The 10,641-nt window shown below is 47.2% G+C and overlaps 1 protein-coding gene across 4 annotated transcripts in view; it reads right to left on the bottom strand.

Moving 5' to 3' along the window:
- Positions 1-3,563: 3,563 nt before the first annotated feature.
- The window catches only part of pak1 (p21 (RAC1) activated kinase 1), a 164,487-nt gene continuing 157,409 nt past the window's right edge, over positions 3,564-10,641 (bottom strand). For all 4 annotated transcript variants that reach the window (XM_033023377.1, XM_033023376.1, XM_033023375.1 and 1 more), the window contains 3 exons: positions 8,162-8,358; positions 5,485-5,622; positions 3,564-4,523 (listed from right to left, as the gene is read on the bottom strand). In XM_033023377.1, coding sequence (XP_032879268.1) covers positions 4,437-4,523; positions 5,485-5,622; positions 8,162-8,358 — 422 coding nt within the window. In that variant the 3' untranslated portion in view covers positions 3,564-4,436. The remainder of the gene's footprint in view (positions 4,524-5,484; positions 5,623-8,161; positions 8,359-10,641) is intronic.

Raw genomic sequence — 10,641 nt, 5'->3', positions numbered from 1 at the left:
TGGACGATGGCAGCGATGTCCACATTTGAAACATGGAAGATGGACACGAAAGAAGATAATATCCATGTGCATATTTAAAAGCTGCTAAATGCCACTATTGTATCTGCCTCCACCACCATCCCCAGCATCGTGTTCCAGCCACCCACTGCACATCTCCTTTAAGCTTTGCCCCAACTCACTTCAATGCTATGCCCTTTAGTCTTTGAGATTTCCACCATGGGGGGGGGGGGGGGGGAGGTTCTGATTGTCAGCCGTATTTAAGCCTCCCATAATAATTCTCTATGTTTCTGTCAGATCTCCCCTCTACCTTCGACTCTCCAGGAAATACAAAGCAAGTTTTGAGTCATCGTGTCATCCTGCACGGAAACTGGTCCTTCAGCCTAACTCGAGGTGAATCAAGGACCGGAGGACATAGGTTCAAGGTGAAGGGGAAAAGATTTAAAGGGAATCTGGGGGGGGGGGCAACCTTTTCACTCAAAGGGTGGTGGGTGTATGGAACAAGCTGCCAGAGGAGGCAGTTGAGGCTGGGACTATCGCAACATTTAAGAAACAGTTGGACAAGGTGTCATGGTACCCCAGTCATTGAAAGTAGGCATGCAGGTGCAGCAGGCAGTGAAGAAAGCAAATGGTATATTAGCATTCATAGCAAAAGGATTTGAGTATAGGAGTAGGGAGGTTCTACTGCAGTTGTACAAGGGTCTTGTTGAGACCACACCTGGAGTATTGCGTACAGTTTTGGTCTCCTAATCTGAGGAAAGACATTCTTGCCATAGAGGGAGTACAGAAAAGGTTCACCAGACTGATTCCTGGGATGGCAGGACTTTCATATGAAGAAAGACTGGATAGACTCGGCTTGTACTCGCTAGAATTTAGAAGATTGAGGGGGGATCTTATAGAAACTTACAAAATTCTTAAGGGACAGGCTAGATGCAGGAAGATTGTTCCCGATGTTGGGGAAGTCCAGAACTTGGGGTCACAGTTTAAGGATAAGAGGGAAGTCTTTTAGGACTGAGATGAGAAAATCATTTTTTACACAGAGAGTGGTGAATCTGTGGAATTCTCTGCCAGAGAAGGTAGTTGAGGCCAGTTCATTGGCTATATTTAAAGAGGGAGTTAGATGTGGCCCTTGTGGCTAAAGGGATCAGGGGGTATGGAGAGAAGGCAGGGATGGGATACTGAGTTGGATGATCAGCCATGATCATATTGAATGGCGGTGCAGGCTCGAAGGGCCGAATGGCCTACTCCTGCACCTATTTTCTATGTTTCTATGCAAGTACATGGCTATGACAGGTTTGAAGGGATATGGACAAAACATGGGCAGGTGGAACTAGTGTGACATGTTGGCCGGTGTGGGCAAGTTGGGCCGAAGGGCCCGTTTCCACACTGTATCACTCTATGACTCTCAGTATGACTACCACTTGTTCATGACGACCAAAATGCCCCATCTAAGCAAGCCCCAGTTGCCCATGTCCGGACCTTTCTATCCATGTACCCAAGTATTTTTTTAAATGCTGTTATAGTGCTTGTCTTGACTAGGTCCTGTGGCAGCTTGTTCCATATCCCCGCTACCCTCTGGGTGGAAATGTTGCTGCTCAGCTTTGTATTAAATCTTGCCCCTCCCTCCTTAAACACACATCCTCTTGTTTCTGATGTCCCTACCTAGGGGAAAAAGACTCTCTGGATCCACCCTATCTATTCGCCTCTATATTGCATGCAAAGTAAAAGGTGAAACGGTATTAGTTAAGTCGGCACGGTGGCGCAGTAGTAAAGCTACAGCCTCACAGCACCGGAGACCAGGGTTCGATCCTGACCACGAGTGCTGCCTGTACGGAGTTTGCACGTTCTCCCTGTGACCACGGAATTTTGTCCAGGTGCTCCAGTTTCCACCCACGTTCCACAAACGTGCAGGTGTGTTGGATGGGAATGTGGGAATAACATTCCTGTCCACTAGGGGGCGCCGCATTGATGGCAGCCTCTGCCTAGTCTGTCTGTTTATATTATTAGTCAGTTTGTGTTGGAGGTTTCTTTAACTTTTCTATGTGGGGGAGGGGGGCAGGGTAAAGGGGGGAAACCGTTTCCCAGTCACTTCCTGGCGAAGATGCCACTATTCTCCGAGTCGCGTCCTCGCCCCCCCGCAGCCTACCCCCTGGATTGGCGCGGCCTTTCCTGCCAGGAACCCGGACTAGAGCTTCAGCAGCAGCGGCGCAGCGCTGGATACACCGCGGAGCGGGCGATGCCTTACCTGGATCACCGTTGAAGCTCTGGAGTGTTGGGCCTGCTGCTTTAATATCTGAGCTGTGGCTCGTAGAGCTTCCAGCGTGGGCGGTGCTGACTTCAACATCGTGGAGTCCTGGGGCCCTGAGCCGAGGGCCGCCAGCGGTGAATCTCCGCCCAACGGCTGATTCGGATGTCCAAGTCCCTCAGTCCCGACGTCGGACTTCCATCACCCCGGCGAGCGGGCCTGAACATCGGGCCGCCCATAGCGGCGACAGCGGGGGGTTCGGGAGCCCCCCCAACCACGGGTGAACAACAGAGGAGGATGAGTGACTTCTGGAGCCTTCCCTCACAGTGGGAAACTTTGATACCACTGTGTGGGGGTGTCTGTGTTCAAAGACTATCATGTTCTGTGCTCTTTATTATTTGTATGGCTGTATGGCGACCACACATTTCACTGTCCACATTGGTACATGTGACAAATAAATGTATCTTGTATCTAACATAGAACTAGTGCACAGCTGATCAACGGTTGGGTGGGTGGGCCGACGGGGCCATTTCCACACTGTATCTCTCAATGAAACTCTCCTTATAACTAATACCCTTTAATACAGGCGCGTCCTGGCAAACCTCTTCTGCTCCCTCTCCAAAGTCTTCTTGTAATATGTTCAGATGTGATAGGAGCAGAATTAGGCCAATTAGGCCCATCAAGTCTAGTCCGCCATTCAAATCATGGCTGATTTACCTTAGCCTCTGAATCCCATTCTCCTGCCTTCTCCCCACAACCCCCGAGCCATTAGGGCAATCAAAAAAAATTGGCAAACTTGGAAAAGTGAATGTAGAAAGCAGCAAAGGATGCAAATTGTAAACTTTATAACCTGTTCCATTTATTTATTGCTACATTTGTTGTTTTAAACTAAGATTTTACAACTGGGACAGTGGATGACAAACCCAGAGATGGCAAAAAGTCAGTTCTTCAATCAAAGACTGACCTTCAGTACCATTGTCACTTCAGGACGAAACAATGAAAAGAACCATTCGATCAGTGTAGTGCGGTGCCAATCCTCCACGAGGCCCATCACTGTTGTCCAGTTTATTCTTCCCAAAGACATAAAAACCATCACACAAGTTTCATAACACACCCTTTTTATTTTATTTTTTTAACCCCGTAGTTTTAAAATTCCATAGTTCTGTACACTATAGACATTCTCAACGATTTAGCAGCATGTAAGTTGCCCAAGGCAAGGGATTTGAGCCGCTCGCTTTGGGCAATAGTGTTTGGAAAACTAACGATCTGTTGGGGGAGGGGAAGGGAGGGGGGGGAGGGAGGGGGGAGGGGGAGAAGGGGGGAGGGGGAGAAGGGGGGAGGGGGAGAAGGGGGGAGGGGGAAACACTCACAAAAAAATATACTACATGCCCGGCAGTGCGGGTATTAAGACTGGCATCACCGCAGACTTAATAACTACGTCACGTATGTGACCATTCGGCAACCTGCCGCTACATTCAGTGATTTGAGAGAAGCCTCCAACCGAAGACTCAGGCGATCGGAACGCGGGATCAATCCGAGTGATCGATCTTCGAAGCGGAGAGAGAATCACTCAACAAAGAAGGGGGGGGGGGGGAAATATATATATATATAGACCTATGAACGTTAGGGAGAAGGGGAAAGAAAGTGAAAGCACTGGCCCGTCCAACCCAAAATGAAGAGATACTACGTACGAACATATGAAAGAGGGAGAAATCCCAGCAGCTTGCCAGGGTTGGGGAGGGTCAAAGGACAGGCTCAGTGGACTGTGTAGTGCACAGGCTTATCTCCTGACTATTGCCAAGCCCCCTGCAGCCTTCCACAACCACTAGATACACCCAGCATCAGGGGCTGATATTCCACAGAGTTGGGACACTGCTCAGTACTATAAAGAACTATTAACATCCAATGCAGTTTAAGGGAAGAATCTTACACCCTCCCCTCCCGTCCCGTCCCGCACAAAGCACGTTGTCCTTTGCGTCGCACCCGTGGAATGACAGCCTCCTGCGATGGTCTACCCCCCCACCCTTTCCCCACTCCGTCCCCTTCCCTGGAACTTGGCTGTGGAAGGATTGAACACTGGAGGAGCTCCGGGTGGGAGGGGCCCGTCGCTAGGGTGAGCAGCAATTCCGTTGCGCGTGGGTGGGGGGGGCGCATGTGAGCGCCGACGCAGGGGCTGCAGACGTCACCCGTCCCGTTAGCGGTTGTTCTTGGCTGCGTCCTTGGCGGCAAGGATGAGGGGAGTGAGGCTGGACAGTGGCTTGGCCACCTTCAGGAACGGGTGCTGTTGCCACAAACAAAGAAAAAGGAAATGAATATTAATAGAAAGTAATACTTTTACAACATAATAACAGGCAGGTAAATAGCAAGGTGTAGATTTCTTGGGTCTTTAAACTTACACCGGTACATGGGTAGGTTCGATTCAGATGGTTAAGGGATAAGTACAAGCAATTGGGACTAGGTCAGTTATAAAGCTGTTCACCTGCTTGGCATGGTCGATGGGCTGATGGGTCTATTTTCTTACTCTAGACCATTCAGCCCATTTTACCGCTTCTAGCTCTTTGAAATGTCCAACTGTTTACTCCAACTCCACTTGGGACAGGCCCAGCCTCAGCTACCTCCTCCGGCAGCTCGCTCCATACGCCCACCACCCTTTGTGTGAAAATGTTACCCCTCAGATTCCTATTAAATCTTTCCTATAACATGGTTACCCCTCAGATTCCCATTAAATCTTTCCTATAACATGGTGCGCAGAACAGAAATCGGTACTCTAAATGCAGCCTCACTAACATCTAATATAACTGTAACATGACCTCCCAACTTCTATACTAAATAATCTTAGTTTAGTTTATAGATACACCAAGGAAACAGGCCCTTCGGCCCACCGGGTCCGCACCGACCAGCGATCCCCGCACATTAACACTATCCTACACCCACTAGGGACAATTATTTTAAAACTTTTACCAAGCCAATTAACCTACAAATCTGTACGTCTTTGGAATGTGGGAGGAAACCGAAGATCTTGGGAAAAACCCACGCAGGTCACGGGGAGAACGTACAAACTCCGTACAGACAGCACCCGTAGTCGGGATGGAACCCGGGTCTCCGGCGCTGCATTCGGTGTAAGGCAGCAACTCTACCGATGTGCCACCGTGACTGCCTTGATGAAGGCCATTATGCCAAAAGCTTCTTGTTAAGTCCGAATAATTTTGGGCACCTACATTAAACGTGACGACTCATCTCACCTGGAGAAGCTCCTTGGCAGAACCTCTCTTCTCCACATCCATCTCCAGGCAGCGATTAAGAAAGTCCCGAAATATAGAAGACAGTTTTTCAGGATTCTGTAGCTCAGGAGTGCCATTCGTTGCTATTAAATACAGTGCCTGAAGAGATGAGATTTCATTCAATTCAATTAATTGAATGGATTCAAGCGGGTAAAAGGGTGAAAACATTGTAATGAACAGCTCTGCACAAGACGTTGCAGAGTTGTGGATGCGGCCACACAGACCAGACTGGAGTTTAGAGGGATGAGAGGATATCTTAGACATAGAAACATAGACATAGAAAATAGGTGCAGGAGTAGGCCATTCGGCCCTTCGAGCCTGCACGCCATTCAATATGATCATGGCTGATCATCCAACTCAGTATCCTGTACCTGCCTTCTCTCCATACCCCCTGATCCCTTTAGCCACAAGGGCCACATCTAACTCCCTCTTAAATATAGCCAATGAACTAGCCTCAACTACCTTCTGTGGCAGAGAGTTCCAGAGATTCACCACTCTCTGTGTGAATTTTTTTTTCCTCATCTCAGTCCTAAAAGATTTCCCTCTTATCCTTAAACTGTGACCCCTTGTTCTGGACTTCCCCAACATCGGGAACAATCTTCCTGCATCTAGCCTGTCCAACCCCTTGAGAATTTTGTAAGTTTCTATAAGATCCACCCTCAATCTTCTAAATTCTAGCGAATACAAGCCGAGTCTATCCAGTCTTTCTTCATATGAAAGTCCTGACATCCCAGGAATCAGTCTGGTGAACCTTCTCTGTACTCCCTCTATGGCAAGAATGTCTTTCCTCAGATTAGGAGACCAAAACTGTACGCAATACTCCAGGTGTGGTCTCACCAAGACCCTGTACAACTGCAGTAGAACCTCCCTGCTCCTATACTCAAATCCTTTTGCTATGAATGCTAACATACCATTTGCTTTCTTCACTGCCTGCTGCATCTGCATGCCTACTTTTAATGACTGGTGTACCATGACACCCAGGTCTCGTTGCATCTCCCCTTTTCCTAATTGGTCACCATTCAGATAATCCTATTGAAACATATAAGATTATTAAGGGTTTGGACACGCTAGAGGCAGGAAACATGTTCCCGATGTTGGGGGAGTCCAGAACCAGGGACCACAGTTCAAGAATAAGGGGTAAGCCATTTAGAACGGAGACGAGGAAACACTTTTTCACACAGAGTGGTGAGTTTGTGGAATTCTCTGCCTCAGAGGGCAGTGGAGGCCGGTTCTCGGGATACTTTCAAGAGAGAGCTAGATAGGGCTCTTAAAGATAGCGGAGTCAGGGGATATGGGGAGAAGGCAGGAACGGGGTACTGATTGTGGATGATCAGCCATGATCACATTGAATGGAGGTGCTGGCTGGAAGGGCCGAATGGCCTACTCCTGCACCTATTGTCTATTGTCTATTGACTGGGTGTGTGTGGTTGTGGGGGAGAGGGGAGGCGAGGGTTTGGACTGGATGAGATGTGGTCTTAGTCACTCCCTGCTCGCCACAAACCTGACCCGACTGCTATTTAAAATTCCAAACAGCAAGTGAACAGGCAAAGACTTTCCCATCTAAAAAGCCGGCTCTTGTTCTCATCCCACAGATGTGGCCTGACCTGCTGAGTCATAGTCATAGCCAAAAATCTGTAGCTTCCCTTTGATCTGGTATTTTGTTGGTTCACATGCTTGATCAATGGTGTTTTATCATTAATGTTTTATTATTATTAATGTTTAGTGTTTTCTGAGTCATTCGTAACTGTCACTGTATGTCATGTTGTTACTTGTGGGCGGAGCACCAAGGCAAATTCCTTGTATGTGAATACTTGGCCAATAAACTTACTTACTTACTTACTTACTTACTTTAGAGCACAGATGCAGGCCCTTCGGCCCAACTCATCCAACCTGACCAGGTTTTCCCGCGTTTGCCCCGTGTCCCTCTGAACCTTTCATATCCATTTCTACCATTTTGTTGTTTTTTGGTGTCAGCAAGATTCCAGGGCGGCTTCCTCCCACATTCCCAAGATGTGCAGGTTTGCAGGTTAATTGGCTTCTGTAAATTGCCCCGAGTGTAGAGGGAGTGGATGAGAAAGTGGGATAACTGTTGTAAACGGTGGTCGATGGGCGACGTGGACCCGATAGTCTGAAGGGCCTGTTTGCATTGTGTAGCTTTAGTTTAGTTTAGAGATACAGTGTGGAAACAGACCCTTCGGCCCACCCAGTCCGTACACGCTGGGGGCAATTTTCAGAAGCCAATTAACCTGCAAACCTGCACGTCTTTGGAATGTGGGAGGAAACCGGAGCACCCGGAGAAACCCAACTGGTCATAGGGAGAACAATAGACAATAGGCAATAGGTGCAAGAGGAGGCCATTCGGCCCTTCGAGCCAGCATGGCTGATCATCCCCAATCAGTACCCCGTTCCTGCCTTCTCCCCATATCCACTGACTCCGTACAGACAGCACCAGTAGTTAGGTTTAAACCCAGGTCTCTGGCTCTGTAAGGCAGCAACTCTACTGCTGTGCTACCCTGAAACTAATTTAAAGCAACAAAAACACATGCAAATGGTGAAAGGCTGCAGATGTGTGATATGCAAGGTAACTGAGCCAATAGCTCAATCCATCAAATGAGAAGCAGAAGAGAAGGAATCTTACCCTCAGAGGGTTCTCGTTCAGGTAGGGAGGTTCGCCCTCGATCATTTCGATCGCCATGATTCCCAGCGACCAAATGTCTACCTTGGGACCGTAGGCTTTTCTCGTGACCACCTCGGGCGCCATCCAGTAGGGGGTGCCCACCATCGTGCTTCGTTTACTCTGCTCGGGAGTGATCTGAGCGCAGAAGCCAAAGTCAGCTGAAAGGGAAGAAAAAGTCGGCAGGGTCAAGAGTCACATGCGCCAAAACGGAGCAATGAAATTCTGGCTTGCGGCTGTACCCCGACAGCACGCCCGGCTCGCCCACTGCACAACCATGTACCACCGAGGATCATCTCCCGCTCGGGCCCGAAGACTGGGGAGGAGGGAGGAGGGTCAGCGACGGCGCCAGAAGCTGGACAAAGGGCTATTTTCAAGATGGCGGCAGACGGAGGAGAGGGCAAGGGGCCTTTAAGGCCAAGATAAGTGCACTCTCGAGGGCCTGTCCCACTTGGCGATTTTTTTCGGTGTCATATCAGCGTCGCCAAAAGATTTTGAACATTACTCGAAAAAACACCGCGCGTCGTAGGTCATCACGCTGCGTCACGGCGCTTCACCGCCGCATCACGCTGCAACGTTTCGGTGACCTGACAGGTCAGTCAATGATGCCAGCAGAAGCCGAAAATATCGGCAAGTGGGACAGGCCCTTTAAGAACTTTGTTAGTGCCAGAAACGTGTGTGCTGGCTCGAGGGGCCAAATGGCCTCCTCCTGCACTTATTTTCTATGTTTTCTATGTACTATCTCTGTGAAGTCTACTATTACACTACAATCATTGCACTTTTGTCTATGATTGTGTTTAGCTGTGATTTTACTGCACTGTATGCAAAACAAACATTTTCACTGTGCCTCGGTACATAGATAGATACGTAACAATGTATAATCACCTTCATAAGTCTGTAAACAGTAAAATCACAGAAGATAACACAATAAACAATTAAAAAACAATAAGTTGTATAAATTAAAATAAATAGTGCAAAACAAAAAAGAAAAGCCCAAAGTCTCTGGTGCCATCTAGGTAGTTTGAGTTGGGAGTTGGTGGTGTTTAATAGTAGGTATGTTACAAAACTTACCTTCAGCCGCGCTGCAACTCTGCCTCTGGCCGTGTGCGCGATTTTGGCGCGTTTGGGGGGGGGGGGGGGGGGGGCGGGGTTAAAACAGGGTTTTTCCCCCGACCTGGTCTTGAATTATATTTGTTGGAGTGCAAGATGTTGCTACAGAATCGTTCCTACGGCCGTTCTGTGTGTTTTTTAAAAAAATCACCTGACAAGTTAATCGCTGGAATGATTTTAAAATCAGCTTCTGAAGCCGTCAATGCCGACAACAGGGATGGATTTTATGGAGGACCAGGTAAATTTTAATGTTTATTTTTATGTATAAAAGTGTTTCTTAAGATGTATTTAATTAACATTTTAAGTTGCGAAACGGTGATTTAGTCCCCGAACGAACCGGCAGTGGATATGGGGGTATAAATTCACCGCAACCTCAACATTCCAAATGGTCCCGTTCCAGAAAATCCCACTCGCAAGCTGATTTAAATGGCCATTAATTTACAGGTATTAAACATTAAATTCCTTCCATTTGGCCTATAAACCCATGACAATGAGATTTTAAAATTATGTTATATTCTGAATTCTTGTGTGAATGTTATTTGGACACTTAGGGTATTTACAAATGTTAATCTATTCTTAAGAAATGGATAGATGTTTAGATCTAGTAATTGAATTTTGTAATTAGCTACAATTAGGTAACTAACTAATTATATGCTTTAATTTCAAGTCATCTAAGTAAGTTTATTTCATATTTGTTTCAGAATGCTTCAATCTATAATAACTGAAAATTTCTTTCAGTTCACTTAAATGTTAAGAAAGTTATGAGCTTTTAAATATTCTCGATCACAGCTTTTGTGTTAAGTCAATGAAAAATCAATAGTGAACAAGATGCCAATTTCCGAGTATGAAAATGGCCATAACTTTTTTAATACTGAAGATATGAAAGTGATTTAGGTATCAAATTAATCTTCTTTTTATGCCTTATCTGATGGGATAAATTAAAGACGATTTAAAAAATCTCAAAATGTTGTAACATTGCTATTAATAGCCTGATCGTTGATGGGAAGAAGCTGTTCCTGCATGTTACAGCAAGTGGCGCCGTCAACGATGGCAGCCTCGCCGACAGTCTGTCTGTCTTTTCGTCTTTTGTTATTTTTATTGTGTTTTAAAAGTATGTGTTAATGTTCTCCGGTTTGTTTTATGTGGGGGGTGGGGGAGGGGTCGGGGGAAACTTTCTTTCAATCTCTTGTCTTGCTGGAGATACGATTGTTTGCCGGGTTGTATCTCCGGTCGCTCTGCGGCCTAACATCATGGAGCTGGAGGCCTCGCTCGGGACTGACTTTGAGCCCCACCGCGGGGACGTGGACTTACCATCGGAGCCAATCCCTTGCCTG

Source organism: Amblyraja radiata, chromosome 6, assembly GCF_010909765.2.
Source record: "Amblyraja radiata isolate CabotCenter1 chromosome 6, sAmbRad1.1.pri, whole genome shotgun sequence".
NCBI lineage: Eukaryota > Metazoa > Chordata > Chondrichthyes > Rajiformes > Rajidae > Amblyraja > Amblyraja radiata.
This window is presented reverse-complemented; position numbering and strand designations above follow the sequence as displayed.